Source organism: Taudactylus pleione, unplaced genomic scaffold, assembly GCF_031769625.1.
Source record: "Taudactylus pleione unplaced genomic scaffold, aTauple2 ptg001314l, whole genome shotgun sequence".
NCBI lineage: Eukaryota > Metazoa > Chordata > Amphibia > Anura > Myobatrachidae > Taudactylus > Taudactylus pleione.
In genome coordinates this window covers 14,577,373-14,601,484 of record NW_028285714.1, presented here as the reverse complement: position 1 = coordinate 14,601,484, position 24,112 = coordinate 14,577,373, and the positions used below count along the sequence as shown (strand labels likewise).

Below are 24,112 nucleotides of genomic sequence, written 5' to 3'. Positions count from 1 at the left end.
ATCTGTGAAATCCAACATGTTGAATTTCTGCGATCCTGCGTTGCCGGGTTGCAGGATCGTGGCAATCCATCGCAGATGGATGGGGGCCTTTACATGCTAATTAGGCCTAGGATTGCCTTATCCCTTTTAATTCGGGATACATATGTATTATGGTCTCATACACATGAGACGACCGTCAGCGATAACGATATTGCTGAACGATCTCCCTGCACCTTCCTGGAGTACTGCATGATCGATATCGGCCAGAGAAGACAAAGTGAAAATTGTGTGGCCCTTAACCTCTTCCCATATGTGGTTGCAGCTGCACAGAGGAGCAGCTGTCAGGGAAATGTATCCGCACAGCGCCTCGGACCCCAGCGTATTCCCAGCAGCTGCAGAGAGAAGCAGCCACCAGGAAGCGCACTGTCCCCCTGTGTATACCCTGCAGCTGCAGAGGGAACCCTATGTTAGTCTCGATTGTTGCTACTTATGGATTTTCCAATAGATTGGCAAATAAATTATTATTATTTTTATTCAAGTTCATGCACAATATAATAGGGATGGCCAAAATGTGTCAGTGAGTAATGAATACACCTGTTCACCTGCTGGGTCACCTGGAAAACGTGACCTGTGTGGGGTCCTGAGGACCGAGTTTGAGAACCACAGTATTATTTCCTTCAAGGTTCTTATCTGAAAATGTCAATATTGTGTTTTATTCATCCTTTAAAGGGGTTGGGTACATGATCCCGGTGGTCAGAATTGAGATAGTGACAATGCCGGATCCGGAATCCCGACTTTCAACGCATGTAGGTGAGTATTCTAACCCTTAATCTAGCCCTCCCCTCCCGCAGTCTGACCCTTAGCACTCCCCTCCCGAAGTCTGACCCTAACCCGCCCCTCTCGCAGTCTGACCCTAACCCGCCCCTCTCGCAGTCTGACCCTAGCACTCCCTTCCTGCAGTCTGACCCTAACACTCCCCTCTCGCAGCCTAACCTTAAACCTAACCTTAATATCGGGATTCCGGAGTCGGGATGCTGACTACATCCCATTTAAAGCAAGAGGTCTCATCTCCAGTCCTCAAGTACCACCAACGGGGCATATTTTGTGGATGCCTTTAATCATGCACAGGTGAGTTAATCTATCTTGCTGGGTCAGTAATTATCTCACCTGCTTCCATAGACAGAGATCCTCAAAGCATGATCTGTTGGGATAACCTGAGGGTGAGAACCACTGCTTTAAAGTAATCTAGATCTTGTTAAGGGTAGTTGTGGTTTTCACTGTTTGTATTTTATTCCCAGTATATATTGATCTACAATATTTGACAATTGCAACTATACTCATAATCTTATAGAAATGGTGTGTTTTTTTTCCTCCACATTTTGTTCTGTGGATTTATTTATACTTCATTACAGTGAAGGCAAAGAAAATGTTTATGAAACTTTTCTGGGGCTTTCATAATATTTGCCTGTTCCTTTTTCCTTACCAGTGTATGGAGTGAAAATAATGGTGTATCAATGTCTTGTGGGCAGGTAGGTGTTTGGTTTTGGTTGAGGAGAAATTATATAATTAAAGCAGTACAATGGATGTAATATTGGGTGCTGCAATCGCAAAATCAGAATATTAAAGAAAAATAGAATGTAAATGGTGGTGTATATTATGAGCTGGCAGGGTGGTAATTGGATAACTGATACGGGTATAAAAAGCACTCTGAAATAAACACTAATATTTGATTTTTATTTTATTTTACCATGTTTAGATCCCAATTGCTAATGGGTATGACATGCATTTAGCTCAAGGCCGTAACTAGGGTGGTGCGACCAGTGCCATGGCACAGGGCACCACAGGTCAGGGGGCGCTGTTTGGGCCTGTCAATTTTCTATTTATTATCATTCTCACTTCTAGCTTCCTCTTATATCCCCAGCATCTTCTGACCTCTCCTATCTTTTCCCTGGCCCTTCCCCATGAGGCCATGCCCATTTTTCAGGTGTGTTATGTCCCTATTTGAAATATAGGGGGGGTGCCAATGCTCTCTCTGGCACAGGGCACCAAAAAGTCTAGTTCCGGCTCTAATTTAGCTGAATAGAAAATGTGACAAACGTTAAATATTTCAAGTTTTAACATTGTATTAAGGTTTTGACCTATATTTGTATGCAGCACAACAAAGTGTAATATTTTAATTACTGGACTTCAACCAGTGAATAGCATGTGGCATCCGCCCCCTGCTTATTCTAGATGATGATGATAAGCAGTAATTCATGTTCAGGGAACACTGAGATTCCAGCACCAGGGTGCAAAGCTCAGTAATGCTTGTCAGAATGGCAGTCGGACACTCTAACAACCTCCTCCTTGTTCTTGGAGTGACTATATTGTATCTTGCTACAGGTATGGCCGCTATCTAAACATACTTGCTGTAATATGTAGTGTTTTGGGTAGGACTGTTTTTGTACTGACTTGCATGCAAGAGTGATATATAGTATGTCTTTGTGCCACAATAAGGAGTATATTTACTTAATTGCGGGTTTATAGAAGTGGAGAGGTTGCCAATAGCAACCAATCAGATTCTAGCTACTATCCTCTAGAACAGAGGTTCCCAATCGCTTTCCTCGAGGCTCCCCAACAGTTCAGGTGTTAGAAATATCCATGGCTGATCACAGGTGACATAATTAGTACCTCTGTCAATTTGATTTAACACCTGTGTTCAGCCATGGATATCTCTAAAATCTGAACTGTTGGGGGAGCCTTGAGGACTGCGTTTCAGAACCTCTGCTCTAGGAGTTGCTAGATAAATTTAATTATAAGTAGAATATGGGCTACATCTCCACTTCTATAAACCCGCACTATAGTAATCTACCCTTCAGGTTTATGGCAACTATGCATTCTGCATATTGGCTGCAAGTGAGTAGATAAATTGCGATGGCTTGCATCAGTGGTGACTCTCAAATATCCCCATGTTTTGTTCTTTCCTGTTAGGTTTTTTTTTTCCTTGTTTTGCTTTGTACAATGTAGATATGTATGAGAAAAAAACTAAAAAATTATATATATATATATATATATATAAACAATTACATTATGTTTTTTGTAGGAGCAACCACATACAGGGGAGAGCCTGCGGGGTTGGGGTGGTTTTACTTTTGAATACATCTTGGATATGAACTGTTCCTCTAATTAGGCTTCGATACACAGAACAGAAAGCCAGGGATAGCCATATGATATGAAATGTGTTAAACTTGCAAAAGAAGCCCATACACTATATATATATATTTATTTATTTTTTGTAGCACATGCAGTAATAGGATCTCACACTAAAGAATCATGATAAACCTTATGCTCAATGTGTTTGACATGGTTGTAAAGCAACAGCTTACATTAAAAATGTCATCCATGATCTGGTTGTGTGCAGTAGTGGTGCACAATTGCTGACATTGGGGGCGATGCATCAAACCTATCAGAGATGAAGTGCAAAAGTTGCTCATAGCAGCCAATCAGCTTCTTACTGTCAATTCACAGACACTGCTAGACAAATTAGTTAGAAGCTGATTGGTTGCTTTGGTCAACTTCTCCACTTTATCACTCTCAATTGTTTGATACATCTCCCCTGTTGTGTTTTTTATCCTAAAAGCAAGATCTACAGAAAATGCTCAACTTAGAGTCCTTATTATTGTTAAAGATATGTAATTTCCTGTTGTGCACAAATCGATGCATACAAGTAATAATATGGGTTACCCTTTTTTTTCTGTCTTAGCTAAAGAATTGAAGTTTGACGAAGCTTTATTAATCGTGAACAATTTTCTTCCTAAGCCAATAACTCTGCTCTATGTCTCTGATTACTGCTATCAGGTAAGGTTGTATGTCTGCTTCCAGACCTGGACACCCATCGGGTTTCTTGTTTCCAATTCAGTGCTTTCCTCGTTTAAAAAAAAAAGTAAAATAACAGTGATAGCAAACAGAGTGCAAATAATAAGATTGCATTGCATTTTTCAAACAAGTACCGAATTGTGTTCTGTACTAATGCTTTCTTCTTGCTGTTTGTTTTATGATGGGCAGTGTCCGTCAAATATATTCTGTTTACATAGGTATTTTAGTGAATGCACAATGGTCTTCATGCAAGATAATGTGCAAACTAGTAAAATCAAGACTAAGGGGTCTATGTACTAAGCAGTGTTAGGAGACAGAGTGAAAAGTGATAAGTCTGTGATAAGTGCCAGCCAATCAGCTCCCAACTGTCATCTCACAGGCTGTGTTTGAAAAATGACAGTTGGGAGCTGATTGGCTGGCACCTTATCACTTTCTTATAACTTTTCACTCTGTCTCTTAACACTGCTTAGTACATAGACCCCTAATTCATTGAAAAAAAAAAATCAAAGCCATCAGTGACATGCTTCCCCCGTGAGGGCACTGAATTATTAGGGTATCAACAACTTTATTCACACTGCTCTAAAAGCAGTGCCTGCAAGAGGTGAACTGTTCACTCTGTGCTGCTTCCTGTTATGAAAAGGGGTTGTGGGATATGCTCCAAATGCTGCCCCAGGCTTGGGGAATGCCCTCAGACAGTGGTATTGCAAATACTGTATGCTACACAGACTCAGTTTCTGTCACTCATCTCATTGCAACTGCTGCACAGGTTTGGGTATGGGTTCCCAGTGGTCAGGATGCCGACAGGCAGAATACGGACAGTGGCACCCCGACAGTATTAGGTAAGAATCCTAACCCCCTCAGGATCTCCCCCTTGAAGCCTAACACTAACCCACCCCCTTAGTGCCTATCCCTAATACTTACCGTCGGGATTCTGGAGCTGGGATTCCGCCCATCGAGATGCTGACTACATCCTGCTACACATCCTGTTGAGCAATTAAAGCAGCTGCATAAATACTCCACAAGTATTCACCAATACAAAGTCTCATGTGTCCAATATATATACTAAGCATGCAATTTTGTTGCATCCATCTGTCTGTGATGACCCTGGCTCACATTTGAACCAGAACATTTTAAATTGTGTGTGTGTGTGTGTGTGTGTCTGTGTGTGTGTGTGTGTAAACAATTCATTTATTTTCTTGCTATACTGTTTGTTTATTTTTGTGTTTTCAGAACTGAGCTATTCCATTTTGTAGTTATCTGTCCAATCCTGAACTTGGCATTGACCTTCTTATTAAATTAAATTAGACTCTGCTTATGTCAAGGACTCGTTTTATTTGCATCTATTAATTGCGCCCAGGTTAATTCCATCAGCTGGGTTCAGGAGTGGACAAATTGCCTATGGGGATGTCCAGTAATACGGAGGTTTTGGACCCAGATAGGGAACTATGTTATCCAGCATTTGATAAATTGCCCGCCATTAACGCCTGAATGGGCAATATTTGGTATAACACCTGAAGGTACTAGAGTGGCACAGGGGGTTAGGAAATTGTTAATAATGATATCAGCTGTAGCAAAATAATGTATCCTTCAACTATGGATACAACCTATGGCTCCCACACTTTCCCTTTTCTTAGGAAAACATTTTAATGTATTTCGAATGGAATGGTTGGAGGCCTCGTTACAAAAAGATTTACAGAAAGATTTTTTGAGACATGGGAAAGCTACAGACGTTGTCACAGTCACGTAAAGAGCAGATTTGGAAATGCTGCAGAAACACCCTATGGTATGAGACACGAGTTTGTGAGCAGGACCCAACCCCCCCCTCCCCCCCCCCCAATATCCCTTAGTGCTGCCTAGCTTATGGTTGGGAAGTGATGGACAAGGACCCGGGCTCGCACGATTTGATTTGTATTCCCTTTTTTTGGGGGGGGGGGATACACCATTGTAAAACATACTGTTAATTTATATTTTGAATGTATATTAACTATACCCACAAATGAGTGTGCCTGTTTCAATCTCTTTGTATAACTGTCATGCTTCAATAAAGAAAACTTTGTTATAAAAAAAAAAAGCAACATCGAAGAAATAAGACAGTGTTACTAAAAAATAATGAGTAATAAAATCAACTGACATTTTGTATGTTTTTCTCCTCCCCCTTCTCTACATGAACCATGCTGTCATTTAAATGACACAATATAATGTGAGTCGGTTCCTCACGTCTTGTCCGTCATACTCCTCAAGTGTTGTCCTTTAACTATCAGACTTCCTATAAACTTTATGCACTGAAACGCAATTTCTATGAACCATACAGGGATAGTTGGGACTTTTCATGTACTTTGTAACAATCGTTTTTAAAAACTGGTGGAGTGCCCCATCTCTTAATCCTTAACCAGCATTAGTGCTAAACTGCCTCATCCTGGTAAAGAAAAACTGCCAGCATGGGGCCCCCCTACAATAGTGGAAACTACTACCATGCTGACTGAGCCATGCCTCCTGCCCTAGTGTGTAATGGTGGGTGCAAACAACAACATAATCCCTTCCCAATCCTCCTGTACTGTGGGGCTTGGGTAGACAACAAGAATGTAACCCATGGACTCAGGAGTAGCAACTTTGCCAGGGTTGGGTACGCGATCCCAACGCACACAATGCCGGCAGTCAGAATCCCGGTGCCTGGAGGTAAGTAATCTAACCCTTACCCTAACTTGCCTTTCCTGCTGCCTAACCCTAATACCATCGGGATCGCATCTACCAGGATTCTGACTCCTGTCGGGATTCTGAACGCCAGCATTGTGTTTGCTGGGATGCCGACTACATTCCCCCTCTGCCAAAACAGTGGTCAGAGAGTATTGTCTGGGATTTGTAAGACCCCTTCCTATTATATCAAAACAATAAAAGACTGGCTCACACATTTTAAAAGATCAACAGGTAGTGCCAATCATTTCATTGTGTTTGCCCATGCTGTGGTCCCCTGTTATATTGCAAACCAGCCAATGTTATCTACCTCTGGTATTAAAAATTTGTAAACATAAAACTCGCCAAACCCTCCTTCAATATTTTCTTAGTTATAAAATAATTATTTTTATTTTTTTTCCAGGTCCCACTTTGCCCATCTCCTCTGTGTTTTTAATGTTTGGTTGTTCACATCCAGAGCCGTAACTAGGATGGTGCGACCAGTGCCATGGCACAGAGCACCGCAGGGCACGGGGCGCTATTTGGGCCTGTCAATTTTCCTGTTATCATTCTCACTTGTAGCTTCCTTTTCTTTTATCCCCAGCATCTCCTGGCCTCCCCTTATCCCTTCCCTGGCCCTTGCCCATAGGCCATGGCCCTTTTTCAGGTGCACTATCTTATGTCTATATTTAAAATATGGGGGGGCGCCAAAGCTCTCTGGCACAGGGTACCAAAAAGTCTAGTTACGGCTCTGTTCACATCACTGTATAAAATTTATATTACACAAAAAGATAGATATTGCTGGTATATTTCACATATTTTCTACTCCAAAAAAGAAAGATGATTCATGACAATGAAGCGTATGAAAGTCTATGTGCGTATTTGTCAGTGCTCCTATAAGACAGTACATCATAAATGTATGTTTTCACTTTTATTTCCTTCAGTGCCTGTTGCAGCCACTTCTGACTTTGCCACCTGCCAACAACTCCCAGTCGACAAACAACACAATTGCTATCAGTACATATTTCACACTGTCTGTGCAGGTAGTGAAAGGAGGTGGAAATGCTGACCCTCTGTGCAGGTAATTTGCAAAGTAACTGAGTGTAATTTGTCACTGGTTTAGAACATGCACAAAATAAAACTGAATTATTCAGGCAAAAATTAACAATGATTGAACAATTTTTTTTTAATCTATCTCCCAACACTCCTTATTTTTGCATCAGCTGAAATGGAGGTAGCCTACCCATATAAGAGGTTTGGTGTCCTCGAAAATCTGCATGGATTTGACAGATCAAGGGCATGGCCTAAATTGTCCTATTTTTTTGCAATCAGTAATGTTTCTGGCTATGGATCAACTGTAGTTTGCTGGAATCTATGATCTGCAAACGTTTTGTTTGAGGGAATAGGATTGCCACCTAGCAACGGCAGGTGGGTGGGTGTAGGCAGCAAGCCTCCCGATCTGCTGCCGACAGGGAAAGTAAGCCTTTTGAATACTTCCTTGTTGACCAAACGGCAAGCTGCGAAATGAGTGCGTACACAGTGGTCATGTGCACGTTCGCACTCGGCTGCTTTGCTGAGCAGATACCTGGAAGCTTACTGGTGATAATTGTGATCCCTTAACAAATAAAGAGAGGGAAGGATATACAGTACTGTGCAAAAGTTTTAGGGCGGTGTGAAAGAAATACTGCAAAGTAAGAATGCTTTCAAAAATAGAAGTGTTAATAGTTTTTTTTATCAATTAACAAAATGCAAAGTGAATGAACAGAAGATAAATCTGAATCATATCAATAATTGGTGTGACCACCCTTTTCCTTCAAAACATGAATTCTTCTAGGTACACTTGCGCACAGTTTTTGAAGGAACTTGGCAGTGAGGTTGTTCCAAAAATCTTGGAGATCTAACCACAGATCTTCTGTGGATGTAGGCTTGCTCAAATCCTTCTGTCTCTTCATGTAATCCCAGACAGACTCAATGATGTTGAGATCAGGGCTCTGTGGGGGCCATTAAATGTAAAATTCAGGCGCAATATTCAGCTTAGAGTAATTAACAAGCAGCTTCCATATGATAATTGTAACTAAAAATGACCCATGTGTGCAATCACACATGTATCAAAAATGGGACTGCGCTCCGTAGATAGTGTAGAGATGAGAACATATATGAATAGCTGAGTCTGTGAAACTCTGACGAACCTAACATGTATTGTATTTATTAGTTAATTTACAAGTACTGTCAAACACAAGATGTGATGAATGTGGTGAACAAACCCAGTATGGGGGGAGGGGAGATACTGTCTGGAACTGGGTATATGTGAAAAGAAGATCAACACTAAATGGATGATCAATAGTCGATGGGCTGCTCAGTAACTGGCAAGAAGCGGTGCAGAGAGAGGGTGTCCCACTGTACCTAACAAAAAACCAAGTCAATTGAAGAAAGTCAAAGTTCAGAAATCTAAATCAGTCAGACCAAATTAGTGGTCTTTGAGAAGTCTGGTGATAGTTAAAATCCTGGTGAGGCCTCACCTTATGATGAACGTGGGGTAGTTCCTGGTCCTGTCCTGTTCTGCCCTAGGGATCCCCGCTCCCTCTCTGGTGCCGCCGATGGTAGGGCCGTATTCCGGTAACTGCCGCTCATGCAGTTACAGGCTTGGTCCCCACAGAGTCCGTATGCCGTATCCCATGCAGCACCGCGATTTCGCGAGAGGTCGCGGGCTGTAGGGGAAGCTGACGGCTCCGGACTGGTGTGCGCTTGACTCGCCGGGAATGAGGAGACTGAGGCAGGCAGAGGGGGAGGGGCGCGGGTCACAGTGATGGCAGTGCTGATAGAAATGTGCTGTAGTTCTCTGATGCTCCTATGCGTGTCGGCTCACAGCCTTCCTTAGGGAGTAATGGTCGGCGCCATCTTGGAGGTGGAATTTGAAGTGTGTTGGGGCGGATTAATCTGTGATGCATGCCCACGTCGTAGTTAAACAAAATGTTGCCATAGTTACTGAGCGCAATAATGGGATACATGCATCCTTAAAGTAAAAAATGGGAGGGAGGGGAAGAGACTAATAAACTTTGCTGGTCATAATGGAATAATGAATTGTGTATAGTTTCATTATTAGACACATTAAATGGGTATTGGTAGTAAATTAAGTAAAGAAGTTATATGATACGTCATAAGGTGTTGTGTGCATAAATATGACAGATAGATGAACAATAAATTAACATTACAATTGATATTGTGCAGCGAAATAGACTGTACTGATGGAACTGGACATACCGATATATTGTGTAGCTGTACTAGAGACAGAGAAAGAAGGAGATTGGTATAATCTATTATACTTGAATGAAGCTGATCAATATTCTATCTGTAATTCATAGTCTGCATTATAAATAAAGACCAGGGGCTCTATTTACTACAATCCGCATATTGAATGCGGATTGTAGTGTGATATTACCGAGTGAATTCGCATTGCGAATTCCGGCAATATCACAGGGATTTACTATAAATCCCTTGCAGGGACAGAGCTTGCGATAAAGCTCTGTCCCTGCGGATCCCATCCGCACTCTAGTCGCGGTATTTTCGGAAAAAATACCGCGACTAAGAGCCCGCGCATGCGCCGACCCACCGTCGCTACTACCCCCCCACCGACGCTAAGCCCCGCCCCCGGCGCTAAGCCCCGCCCCCCGCGATCGCGGACCCCGCGACCCCCCCTCCCCCCCCCCCGCGACCCCCCCCCCTTCATTACACTTACCTGCACCTCCTGGCCTCCGGTGATCTTCTCCGGGCTTCCCGATCAGGTGATCTCCCATACTGCACTGGGACCCGATCACCTAATGACCGGGCCCCAGTGCACTGTGGGAGACCAGCTGACCGGAGAGGAGCCATCACCGGAGGCCCGATCACCGGTCCCTGGATTAAGGTAAGGAAAAAAAAAAATGTTTATTTTTTTTTTCTTTTTTTTTACAGTAATCAGCTTGCGGTCTACTTAGACCACATAGCTGATTACTGGTACCGGCTCCCGCCTCTGCTCTCCCCGTTAGAGCAGAGTGGGAGCCCGGTAACCGAGGGAGACCCTGGATAACGCCACCTCCAGGTGGCGTTATTATCACAGGGCTTCCCCCGGTATTTTTTTACAATTTATTTTTAGTAACTTGCACACAGATCACATTTCCCATTACAATTATGGGAAATGCGATCTGCTTTACTAAAAATAAGTGATACTGGGGGTTGGAGTAGAATTTTACTAATTCTACTCCAATTGCCCTGTAATAACTACAGGTGAATCTAAAATAATGTGAAAAGGGTGTGAAAACACCCTTTTTCACTTTATTTTAGTAAAAATAATGTTAATAAATAGAGCCCCAGAAGAGGGGGGGGAGGGGGAAAGGATGGAGGAAAGTACAAAAAGGAAAGGGACATATGTTACCCTTATTAGTCTGGTATCTGTCTGTAACCTTAGGGATGTGTTATATCACAGACGAGCTGATCATGCTGGTTCTAACCTGTATATATCTATATTATATAACACACCTACATATACTCAAATGACGGTATCTAAAAGCAGGTGTGTCGACCCTATTAAATGAAAAAATGTAAATAAAATTAACTATAAGCATACACTGGCTATACACAAATAGTGTATAAATGCTCAAAAGCTGCTTGTATACGAAATATTACTAGTATATATATATATATATATATATATATATATATATATATGTGCGCTCCTTGTTGGATTAATGGGTAACATGTAATATACGTGCATAGAAACTGAACTGATGATATAAATGGGTTCAGGTTATGTTTAACCTGTTATGATAGCTTTTATTTCGTTGTCTAGGTTGAGTCCGTGTGGGGTTAGTGTCTTAAGTTCCATTATCCATTTTAATTCTTCTTTGTTGATTGTTTTTTCGTAATTACCTCCTCTCCAGTTCTTTTTAACTTGTTTAATCCGTATAAAGCACTTAACTATTGGATCTTGGTTGTGTTTATCTTTAAAGTGCTTAGATAGACTATGAGATTCTAGACCCTTCTTGATATTTCGAATGTGTTCTGATATTCTGATCTTTAGTTTCCTTGTCGCCCTTCCCACATATTGTTCTCCACAATGACATGTTACAAGATAGATTACCCCCATGCTATTACAAGTGAGATGATCTTTGATGTCATAGGTTGTCTGTCTCTGGCTGGAACTGAAGGAGCAATTTTTTCTTTGTAGAAGTGGGTTTAGTTTGCAAAATTGACATGTTCCACAATAATAAAAGCCTGAACAAAGTGTGTTACCCAGGAGTGTCTCTTTGAATGGCCGCCCTATTCTTCACATGGTTATGTACCAGTTTCTGTTTCAAATCTGGTGCTCTTCTGAAAATCAACTGTGGTTTGGGTGGGAGAATGTCATTTAAGGTATCGTCTTCAAGGAGGATGTGCCAATGCCTACGCAGAATATTGTTTAACCATTTGTGATACTTACTATATTGAGTGATAAACGGATTGTTTGGTTTCTTCTGTTTGATGGACCTATCTTTGTATGTGAGCAAGGACTATCTATTGTCTAATTCTGCTTGTTCGAAAGCATGTTGTACTGCCTCTTCTTTATGACCTTTGTCTATAAATTGTTGTTTCATCGCTATTCCCTGTTTGTGATAATCTGACAATTGGCTGCAGTTCCTCCTGACTCTTTTTGAACTGGCCTAAGGGAATATTCCCCAGCCAATTAGGGTGCTGCCCGCTGCTTGATAGTATATAACTATTGACGTCTACTGTTTTCTGATATGTTCTTGTACCAAGCTGGTCTTGTTGTATTTATATCGTTACATCTAGAAAATTGACTTCCGTTTTGCTATAATGAGTGGTAAAACTGAGATTGTTAGTATTTTGGTTTATGTAACTAAGAAATTGGTTTAGTTTGCTTTCCTCACCTTGCCAAATGAACAGCATGTCGTCTATGTACCGACGCCAGAGGACCAGGTTTGCCCCGAATTCGTGCTCTGACCAGATGTTAAGGTCCTCCCACCTGCTGATGAACAGGTTCGCATAACTCGGGGCAAACCTGGTCCCCATAGCTGTTCCTGTGTCTTGTTTGTAAAATGATCCTTCAAACCAAAAATAATTATGCTTAAGTATGAACATAATGCAATCAGTTATGAAATCAACCTGTTTTTTTATCCATATCTGGATCTTGTTCTAAAAAGTGTTTAATCGCATTTGTTACCTGCTGGTGGTCGATAACAGTATAAAGTGAAATTATGTCGCTTGTGCATAACCAATAATCTGCACGCCAGTCAAAAGTCTGTAGAGATTTAAGGATATCAGTGGTATCTCTAATATGAGATTTCTGTTTCTGTACGTAAATCTATAAAAATTAGTCAATGTATTTGGACAGATTACTGGTCAGCGAATCTATGCCCGATATAATTGGGCGACCGGGCGGTTTCGTGATGTTTTTGTGAATTTTAGGTAAGTAGTATATGACTGGAACTACTGGGTGCTGGTTGTCTAGAAACTTGTGTTCTTTATCTGTGAGGATACCTTGATCATGACCTTCTTTTAAAAGTTTGCGGAGTTTCTCTTGATAATGTCCAGTAGGATCTGTTGGTAAAAGGCTGTAGGTTTGGGTGTCATTCACTAATCTATTACATTCTGTAATGTAATCTTGTTTGTCTAATAAAACTACTCCCCCTCCCTTATCTGCCGGTTTAATCACTAAATTGTTGTTATTGCAGAGATCTTTCAAGGCTTTCCTTTCCTTTGTACTGAGGTTCATGGTTTTTTTTTTCAATTGTATGTTAAGCTTGTCGATGTCCTTACTTACTAATTTTTCAAAGGTCTCTATCAGAGATCCTTTCATGTGTGTGGGATAAAAGGTGGAAGGTGGTCTTGACTTGGTTTTTTGTTAGGTACAGTGGGGTGTGGGACGCCCTCCCTCTACACTGCTACTTGCCAGTTACTGAGCAGCCCATCGACTATTGATCATCCATTTAGTGTTGATCTTCTTTTCACTTATACCCAGTTCCAGACAGTATCTCCCCTCCCCCCATACTGGGTTTATTCACTCACATTCATCACATCTTGTGTTTGACAGTACTTGTAAATTAACCAATAAATACAATACACGTTAGGTTCATCAGAGTTTCTCAGACTCCGTTATTCATATATGTTCTCATCTCTACACTATCTACGGAGCGCAGTCCCATTTTTGATACATGTGTGATTGCACACATGGGTCATTTTTAGTTACAGTTGTTATAGTTAGACCTCGGGTAGTCTATTATTGGGATTTGCAGCACCTTCTGCTTACTCATATTCTCTGAATAAGAAGCGAGCGCCGTTCTAAGTCAATATATTGTTGTAGCTTCCATATGATAACCTGGATCATTATGCTTTCAAAACTACTATTTGTAACAATATTGCTATCATTACAAAAGGGGACTGCTTAAATGTAAAAAAATAATTACATATCATTGCTATTTACAATGTACACAAACATTAATAAAACACAAACATTCATACAAAATATTAACTTAAGGTCACTAAGTGATTATAAAATTGTCCCACATAGAGCAATGTAATGGGGTTCTGCGGGGGCCATATCATTCAGGACTCCTTGTTCTTCTTTACGCTGGAGATAGTTCGTAATGACATTGGCTGTATGTTTGGGGTTGTTGTCCTGCTGCAGAATACATTTGGAGTCAATCACACACCTCCCTAATTTATAGTTGAAGATGACAGTCGCCAATAAAGACTTAAATATATAACACTAAGAAAATAAATTTGGTAGATGCTATAAACCATTGATAGTATAAGCCCTTAGGGGCCTATTAATTAACACATAAAATTTGATGGAGGTAATTAGGTTTAGAACTCGCATGGAGTTCTACCTAATTACCAGAGGAATTCATCATTCCTCCTCTCCATAACTATCTATTCCGAAAAGCTGTCATTTTTGTGATGACAGCTTTTCGGGAAATAGTTTTCCCTCACTACACTGCATTACCGCAGTTGGAATCCGTGCTGCGCATGCGCTGTTACATTCGTAAACCCAGCGCATGCGCAGCACTACTTAGAGCTGCGGTAATTTTGTGAATCCCCCCTCCGTTCACCTGCCCCCCGTCCCCGCACTTACCTGTCCGCGCAGCAGCCCCCGGCTCCGTCCTGCTGGTCTGACACGTGTTCTCCCAGCAGACCACAGTACAGATTAGAAGAAAAAAATATATATTTTTTCTAATCTTTATTGTGTTCTACTGGGAGAACACAGCGTCCGACCAGCCACCGGAGCCAGAGGAAGCGCCGGAGGGAGACGTCGGGGGACCTGTCCAGCTGTAAGCAGGTAAGTTTCATCTGCTATTTGCACCTCACAGTGGCGGATAGTACCTCCATCAAATTCCGAAAATACATAATTTTTGGAATTTGATGAATACCATAATTTCCACATCCCCATACTAATGTATGCGAAGTGTGGAAATTAACGCAGGGGAACTTAACCAGGAGATATCAGTGATATCTCCTGCGTTAAGATACCTCATGAATACTAAAATAACGTTATTTAAGGAAAATGTCCTTTTAAAAACGTTAATTTAGTGTTGATGAATAGGCCCCTTAGTCTTAAATGTACAAGAACTGTGAAATGTAACAGTAGAAAGTTGCAACCTAAATCCATTTCTACTTCAGGGTCCACAGGGTAGACCTTGGGGTATAGCTATATCTGGATCCACGGGCACCACGCAGTTAAAGCTTTAGCTGCTGCCAGGATGCACTGGGTCCATCCTCCTCTATACCCCGCCCCCGAGCCACAGGCACCTCAGTTTTAGTTGGTGCCCGGCCGAAGTCAGGTCACCCTGTAACACAGGGGGGCTGCATAGCAGCACCATAGCTTTTTTTTTTTTTTTTTTTAAGAGTTTATTTAATTAAATTTTTTTAGATTTTTCAGAGCGGCAGCATCAGACTGTCCATTGGACGTCCAAGCTGCCGCTCCTACACCCCTCTGGCGCTGCAATGCCAGTACAGATCTGGGGATCGCAGCGGGACCCCAGAGTCTGTACTAGCCGGACTCTGGAGGAATCCCTAGGCTGCTGCCGGATCACCGGGGAACAGGTAAGTCGCGGGTTACTGCTTGCGATGACCCGAGGGTGCATGCAGCCTTCAGCCTCCGGTGTCTGGGGACAGACTGGAGGCGCTAGCGCTGGGCTCCCCCTCTATGCAGGCATGCCCCGCCTGTCCACTAGACCACCAGGGAATATAGCGGCAGTGGGAGCCAGCATCCTGGGGGTTAAATGCTTGCCAGGGGAGAGAGCCTTCCCTGTATAGCGGCTCCTCCCCTCAGCTCAGCGCGCCTTTCCAGCGCATGGTCTGGCGACACAGAGCTGCTTCCTCCTGCGGCCACTCCTCCTCTGAGGTCTCTGGCGGCCATCTTTTCTATCAAGAGGCAGCGCAGATCTCGGGCAACAAAGTGGACCAGGCCCTCTGTGTACCTCTCCCCTGGTAGGACAGTGTACACAGCACTATAGCCCTCCCAGACACTGAATCTGGGGAGGTGGATTGTAGTGTAAACGTGCAGTGAGTATAACTTTCTGCATTGTATGTGACTTTTGCTAGTGCTGACTGTCTGTGCTTTATTTCTACTTACTGTCAGTCTATACCTATCCCTTTCCTTCTCCTTCAGCCCTGGCAGGTGGGTGTGGGAAGGGCTTTTCTTGGATCTCACTTATATAAGTTCATGTATTTGTGAGGTCTGTCACATACGGTTGCGTGCTACACAGTGCCATATCTGTGGGCTTGTGTGCTGCACGCTTGGGGGTGCGCCAGGAGTAAATCTCTGAACTTCCCCATTGCGTTGATCTATATCTATGTATATATATTTTACCATGTCTGACGAGGAAGTTGAGCGCTCCGCGGCTCCCACTCTGTTTTCCTGCAGACGCTGTGTCGCAGGTGTTAAACAGGAGGATTTATCACAGGATGGGCTGTGTGTGCGGTTCCAGCAGTTACCTGGTCCCTCTAACCCTCCAATTTTGCAAGAACCTCCTTGGCAGGGGCGTATCTATAATGGGTGCGGGGAACACGGGCCCCTGGGTCCAGGGGGGGCCCGCACCGCACATCCTGCACCCATAATATTACTTACCTCTCCGAAGTCCCACGCCGGCTCAGTGCGCTGCCGGGCGGAGAGGAGGGGGCCCGTGTCGGAGACTGCACACCCGCCCCCTCCTCTCTAGAAATGCCCCTGCTCCTTGGGCGGTGTTTTCTCAGGTGCTGGCTTCCATCACGGACTGTCTGAAGGTCCCGACTACCCTCCCCCCTAGGGGATTACCCCAACCAGCCACCCCCCCCTCCTCAGGGTATACCGCATCTGTTGCAGTCTCCCCCTGTGCCTCATGCTGTTAGTCCATATACGGGTTACCTATGTATATTCAGTCCCCTCCGGTGACACAGCAGTCTGTCATTCCCTTTCCAAGTCTACCTCAGGCGGGTAACTACCATGGGTGGATGTGTTATCCAGTTCAGTCCAGAGTTTGGCGGCCTCATCTTCAGCCTTTCAATATATGCTACGAAGTGACAGGCCTCAGAAGGTGTCTAAACACCTGGTTAAGTCGTCCCAGTTTGTGCAGGTATCAGACTCTGAGGCGTCCTCGGATGATGGGGAATTGCTTGAGGACTCTGACTCGGATTCCCCGGTCTGGGAGGTGGAAACTAAATCTTCCATTAATGTACCGGCATTGGTTAGGGCTGTGCGGTCCATTCTTGATATAGAGGTTGACGCACCAGCTCCTAAATCCAAGTATCCAAATTTCAAACAGACAAAAGTGACTTCGGCTGTTTTTCCCCTATCTGACCAGCTGACTGACCACATGGTGGAGGCCTGGCAGTCGCCTAGTAAGAGGTTCCAGCCGAGAAACGTTTAGCGTCTAGTTATCCATTTGCTGCAGGTCATTGCAAAAAGTGGGAAACCCCGCCCGCGGTGGATTCTCATGTTACTCGCTTAATCAAAAGTGCTACTTTGCCTTTTCTGTCCATTTCCTCCCTAAAGGATCCCACAGACAGGAAAGTGGAGACTTGTTTAAAATCAATTTATTCTCTCTCCGGGGCAGTGGCCCGTCCATCCATGGCCATCTCTTGGGTGGCTAAAGCCAATGAGAGCTGGGCCAATGTTCTGGAAGATACTTTTCCAGAGGATGCACCGGAAATGCAGAGAGCTTTAGTGGGACAGATCAGGGATGCCGTTTCCTATATTGGAGAAGCGTCTTTGGATGCCAGTCTTCTGACTTCCAGAGTATCGGCTGCAGCGTTGTCTGCTCGCCGGCCTTTGTGGCTGCGTTCTTGGAGAGCAGACGCGGATTCCAAGAAATGTCTGGAGGCCTTACCTTTTAATGGGGAATTATTATTTGGCCCAGACCTGGACAAAATTGTGGATACCCTGGCTAAGTCTAAGTCCGCTTTTCTCCCTTCGGCAGCTGCATCTTCTAAGGTTGGGACCGCCTGCATTTCGGTCCTTTCGTACTCAGGGAAAGTCCAAGGGGCAGTCCTTCCCGAGGCAGTCGGCGACTAAGGCCGCCCCTAAGCCTAAGAAACAAGCATGGAGTGCTAGACGCCCTTCTTCCAAGCCGGAGGATAAACTTTCTGCCTGATTGGACGGGCCTCCTTCTGGGGGATTCCAGAGTGGGAGGCCGAATTCTTCAATTCGCCCAGTGCTGGTACAACACCACCATGGATGCCTGGGTTCGAGAAGTGGTCTCTCGGGTACGCCCTCTCTTTTCATCACAGACCTCCCCATCAGTTCTTCTGCACGAGTCCTTCTCGGTACAAGACCAGGGTCTTGCAGATTCAGGAAGCTATAGTCCTTGCTGAAAGCAGGGGTCATTGTTCCCGTTCCGCCTTCTCAACGTGGCATGGGTTACTATTCTACTCTATTACTGGTGCAGAAACCCAATGGGTCTCATCGCCCTATCCTCAATTTAAAGTCGCTGAACAAGTTCTTCAAAGTGCCCAAATTCAGGATGGAAACTTTGCGTTCCATCATTCAGGCTATGGAACCTGGGGACTACATGGTCTCCCCGTACATACAGGATGCCTACCTTCATGTTCCTATAGCACCTTCACACCAACGATACCTGAGGTTTGCTATACGTCAACACCATTACCAGTTTCAGGCTCTGCCCTTTGGCCTCTCCACGGCTCCAAGGGTATTCACCAAGATTATGGCGGTCATGGCCGCCCATCTATGGAGCCAGGGTATACGGCTTCTGCCGTATCTGGACGACCTCCTCTTGTTGACAAGCACTCCGGAGGTACTTCTACATCATCTACACCTGGCGATCGCTTGTCTGCAAGCACACGGGTGGCTGATAAATTGGAAGAAATCCTCCCTGATTCCATCACAATGGATGGTTCATTTGGGAGCCCTGCTGGATTCTCATTAGCAAAAGATTTTTCTGACTCCAGAAAAGATTTCCTCCTTACAACTGCAGGTGCGCAGTTGCCTGAAGAGTTGCCGAATGTCTGTTCACTCGGCAATGAGAGTTTTGGGGTCCATGGTGTCGGCATTCGACATGGTGGAGTATGCCCAGTTCCATTCCAGGCCCCTGCAGGGGCTGATTCTAACCAAATGGAACGGGTTACCACACCGGATCAGGACTCAGATGCTGATGTTGTCTCTGGAGGTTCGTCTGTTGCTAGCTTGGTGGCTTCAGACATCTCATCTCTCCAAGGGTCGCCTCTTTTGGATCCCGGACTGGGTTCTGCTCATGATGACAGATTCCAGTCTCCGGGGCTGGGGGGGCAGTAGCAGGTCCCCTTTCACTTCAGGGCTGATGTACTGCGGAAGAAGCGGTACTCGCCATCAACATTCTGGAACTTGGGGCCGTGTACAGGGCCTTCCAGTTGTCCGGTCACGCTCTTCAAGGAAGGGCCGTGCAGGTTCAATCCGACAACGCCACCATGGTGGCGTACATCAACCATCAGGGGGGGACTCACAGTCGGGCAGCAATGTCAGAGGTGTCACGCATCCTGGCCTGGGTGGAGTGCCACCTTCCGGCCTTCTCGGCATTCTTCATTTCAGGAGTCCTCAATTGGGAGGTGGACTTCCTCAGCCATCACGACGTGCATCCCGGGGAATGGTCGCTTCACCCAGAGGTGTTTCAGCTACTCATGGACATGTGGGGACTGCCGGAGGTGGACCTCATGGCCTCCCATCACAATCACAAGCTGCCCGTGTACAGTTCCAGACAAGAGATGCCGGAGCAAGCCTGGTGGATGCGCTGTCCGTGAAATGGACTTTTCAGCTGGCGTATCTATTCCCTCCGATATCCTTGCTGACCCGGGTCTTTCGGAAATTCAAGCAGGACAGCGGCACACTTCTGTTGGTGGCTCCGGCTTGGCCCAGACGTCCTTGGTACTCCGATCTTTGGAGCCTCTCCATCGATGCTCCATTCCCTCTGCCTCAGCGTCTGGACCTGTTGTCTCAGTGACCCTGCATTTACCCAGATCTGGGTCGTCTGTCTTAAGGTCCCTGGATTTTTCCAGCTCTGTCATCAGCACGATGCTTCGGGCGCGCAAGCCTGCTTCCGCCAGCGCATGCGTATGGGTTTTGGTACGCATGCGTGAACCAGTCAGTGCGGTCAGAAATCGTGTGCTCGCAAAATAGCGAATGCCTGCTAATTTGAGTGACAGGATGAGGCGTTTGTGGGTGGTAACAGGGGAAGGTGCTTGAAAACGGGGAGTGGAGATCCGAACACAGGCGTGCCAAACGGTCAAAACAGGCGTTTTAAGGGTGTGCATAATTAACAAAGCAGCGTCATTGACCACGTCACTTGGTTGTCTTTTAGCCTGAACTGCTCGCATGATTGCGGTAGGAAAATGCAACCACAAGAATAGCGAGCAGTTCATTCGCCTTTCGATGTACTCGATTAATCTAATAAATAGCGGACATGACATATGATGCGAGCGGCCAGGGGGCGTTTTTTCCCAAAAAACGTCCGCATGTTTTGTTCGCTGGTTCAGACATAGAGGCGTCAACAGACCGCAAAGAGCGAGCGCTTAATTTAAATATCCGGCCCCTTTTTCAGAACGACCATCCGCAAATAGTGTCCGGCTCTGAATCAGACCCAGAGTTATGTAGGGAGAAGGAAAACTACTGACCACTCTTCCTCTGCCTGGGTTCGACCAAGAACAGGAGGGATTTGTCCCGGTCTGCTGTAGCTGTGTAAGTTATGCGTCAGGCCCCAATCTCTGGCTGCTCAACCACCCTGGCTTCTTTCTGAACTCATGAATTTTAGACTTGAGGTTGGCAAAGGACTTTCTAGCATTATAATGGGGATGGACCCAGGGCCGGATTTACCGCTAGGGGCCCTTGGCCGGGCACCCCCGGAATCCGGCCCTGGAGAGAGTCTGCATTTTAACGCCACCTCCTCCTTCCCTGTCCTGGTAGGAGCAGGGCTCTGGACGTGCTGCTGCTGTGTCTCCTCTTGCCAGCCGGTGCCAGCAGCAGCACCATGTCCAGAGCCCTGCTCCTACCAGGTGGAGGGAGGAGGAGGTGGTGGAGTTTCAGAACAGGGCCAGTGAACGCTGGCCTCTGAAGTGATTGGAGGATAAGGAAGCCTCCGATCGCTTCAAAGCCAGCGTTCCCAGAGATGCACTGTGCAGGTGACGTGATGACTTCACCCGCGCTGTGAGGAGCCTGCGCGGCCGCGACTGATGGATCAAGTCAGATCCAGTCAGTACGGCAGCGGGAGCCTCAGCCCGGACGACGGGCCGCGTGGAGTCAGGTAAGTAGGGGGTGGGGGGGTGGGATACTACTACTACAGGGGAACTACACAGGGGCACTACTACTACAGGGGAACTACACAGAGGTACTACTACTACAGGGGAACTACACAGGGGCACTACTACTACTACAGGGGAACTACACAGGGGCACTACTACTACTACAGGGGAACTACACAGGGGCACTACTACTACTACTATAGGGGAACTACACAGGGGCACTACTACTACAGGGGAACTACACAGGGGCACTACTACTACAGGGGAACTACACAGGGGCACTACTACTACTACTACAGGGGAACTACACGGGGGCACTACTACTACTACAGGGGAACTACACAGGGGCACTACTACTACTACTACAGGGGAACTACACAGGGGCACTACTACTACAGGGTAACTACACAGGGGCACTACTACTACTACAGGGGAACTACACAGGGGCACTACTACTACAGGGTAACTACACAGGGGCACTACTACTACTACAGGGGAACTACACAGGGGCACTACTACTACTACAGGGGAACTACACAGGGGCACTACTACTACTACAGGGGAACTACACAGGGGCACTACTACTACTACAGGGGAACTACACAGGGGCACTACTACTACTACAGGGGAACTACACAGGGGCACTACTACTACTACAGGGGAACTACACAGGGGCACTACTACTACTACAGGGGAACTACACAGGGGCACTACTACTACTACAGGGGAACTACACAGGGGCACTACTACTACTACAGGGGAACTACACAGGGGCACTACTACTACTACAGGGGAACTACACAGGGGCACTACTACTACAGGGGAACTACACAGGCACTACTACTACAGGGGAACTACACAGGGGCACTACTACTACTACAGGGGAACTACACAGAGGCACTACTACTACAGGGGAACTACACAGGGGCACTACTACTACAGGGGAACTACACAGGGGCACTACTACTACAGGGGAACTACACAGAGGCACTACTACTACACAGGGGCACTACTACAGGGGAACTACACAAAGGTACTACTACTACAGGGGAACTACACAGAGGCACTACTACAGGGGAACTACACATGGGCACTACTACTACTGCAGGGTCACTACTTTAAAGGGCACAACTACAGGGGCACTACTACTACAGGGGCAGTACTTTAAAGGACACAACTACAGGGGCACTACTACTACAGGGGCAGTACTTTAAATGACACAACTACAGGGGCACTACTACTACAGGGGCAGTACTTTAAATGGCACAACTACAGGGGCACTACTTTAAGGGGCACTGCATATGGGCACAACTACAGGGGGCAATACATATGGGCTCAACTACAGGGGGTGCTGCTACAGGGGGCATTGCATAAGTGGCCCTGCTTAATGGGCATTGCATAAGGGGCCCTGCTTAATGGGCTCTGCTACAGGGGGCATTGCATAATGAGCAGTACTACAAGGGGCATTGCATAATGGGTAGTGCTACAGGGGGCATTGCATAATGAGCAGTACTACAAGGGGCATTGCATAATGGGCAGTGCTACAGGGGGCATTGCATAATGAGCAGTACTACAAGGGGCATTGCATAATGGGCAGTGCTACAGTGGGCATTGCATAATGAGCAGTACTACAAGGGGCATTGCATAATGGGCAGTGCTACAGGGGGCATTGCATAAAGGGCATTGCATAAGGGGCACTAGTACAGGGGCATTGCATGAGGGGAGGGGGGTCAGTGAAAGAGCGGGTCTGTGCTGTGAGGGGAGGAGGTGCTTGATGTGAGGAAAGAGAGGGCTGTGATGTGGGGGGGGTTAGGTTTAGGCTGCACGGTGGGTTAGGGGTAGGGTTAGGATACTTACCGGCAGGTATCGGTATCCTAACCTTGTCGGGATGCTGGCGTCTGTATCCTGAGCACCAGCATCCTGTACCCAACACATACATACATACATACATACATACAATGTTTCAAGGCCGCAGCAGACCTTTTCTTAAGGGTGCTGTACAGGGGAATGAATCTGAAATGAAAATATAGTGCTATGGAATGTTTGAGGGAGGGGGGCCCCAAAACTGGTATCTTGCCTAGGGCCCCATGAGATCTAAATCCGGCTCTGGATGGACCTCCTTAATAAACTCGCAGCCCAATAAGTTTTCATCAGGAAGATCAGAATATTGGTAGCTTTAGGAGCAAGACCTGAGAGACCAGCCCTAGTAAGCCAACGAGCCCTACGAAAATCATACCTCGCAACAGTCCCGATTGTGTCCCGCGGCAGGGGGAGGTGGGGGTGCACTCTGTGACACATGACCCCTTCCACCAGGTACACAATGCTCTGCTCCTAGACTTCCCTCCTAATTAATGATTGCAGCATCCGTGTTAGTACACACTCCTCATCAATGAATTGGGTCAACACAGGTTACTGCAATCATACATGAAGTGGGAAATCCATATGCAAACCATTTTGTACCTGGTGTCATGTTGGAGGGTCTGGTTACACACTACTCTGCATAGCAGACCAGCGGTGAATGGATAAGGCTCGCGTCATCCACACTGTCCCTGGAGAGGCTTGAGAGCTGCCCTGCAGCTCCAGGAGTGCTGACAAGATTGGCATGACCTGTAGTCACACCCCCAAATCATCATACAAAAGGGGGTGTGGCCTAGATCGAGAAGTCCTCCTTCAGAACGTAAGAAAGTTGGGAGGTATGTGAAACTTAGTAATGTATTTTAAAGTTTTGCCCTATAATGAGGGTTCCTCTACTAACTGCCTTAAGCAAAGGAAATTTAGAAGCCACCAGGGATTCAACAGACAAGAACTCTCCTTCTCTTTCAGCCTTGTCCAAGACATAATAAACAACCAGAGACAGCTGCAATTTCTTATT

At 45.5% G+C, this 24,112-nt stretch overlaps 2 protein-coding genes across 5 annotated transcripts in view; both read left to right on the top strand.

The window, feature by feature from the left end:
* The first annotated feature begins 1,134 nt into the window (after positions 1-1,134).
* LOC148443271 (heparan-alpha-glucosaminide N-acetyltransferase-like) overlaps positions 1,135-24,112 on the top strand; it is a 735,097-nt gene continuing 712,119 nt past the window's right edge. For 2 of the 4 annotated variants that reach the window (XM_088463037.1, XM_088463036.1), the window contains exons 1-3: positions 2,279-2,361; positions 3,722-3,816; positions 7,449-7,585. In XM_088463037.1, coding sequence (XP_088319163.1) covers positions 2,283-2,361; positions 3,722-3,816; positions 7,449-7,585 — 311 coding nt within the window. In that variant the 5' untranslated portion in view covers positions 2,279-2,282. Of the gene's footprint in view, positions 1,200-1,245; positions 1,336-1,465; positions 1,509-2,278; positions 2,362-3,721; positions 3,817-5,468; positions 5,618-7,448; positions 7,586-24,112 lie in introns of those variants that run through there. The other 2 variants (XM_088463039.1, XM_088463038.1) reach the window with 2 other exon arrangements.
* Positions 17,025-18,028, top strand: LOC148443272 (lamina-associated polypeptide 2, isoforms alpha/zeta-like). The gene is made up of 3 exons (XM_088463091.1): positions 17,025-17,189; positions 17,319-17,355; positions 17,409-18,028. The coding sequence occupies exons 1-3, from the start codon at positions 17,025-17,027 to the stop codon at positions 18,026-18,028; spliced, it is 822 nt and encodes a 273-aa protein (XP_088319217.1).

Coding starts and splice junctions, on each gene's coding strand:
- LOC148443272 (XM_088463091.1), top strand. CDS start 17,025: ATGCTACGAAGTGACAGGCCTCAGAAGGTGTCTAAACACCTGGTTAAG. Junction 17,190..17,318: donor AAACTAAATCTTCCATTAAT/GTACCGGCATTG, acceptor CTATCTGACCAG/CTGACTGACCACATGGTGGA. Junction 17,356..17,408: donor GGAGGCCTGGCAGTCGCCTA/GTAAGAGGTTCC, acceptor CATTTGCTGCAG/GTCATTGCAAAAAGTGGGAA.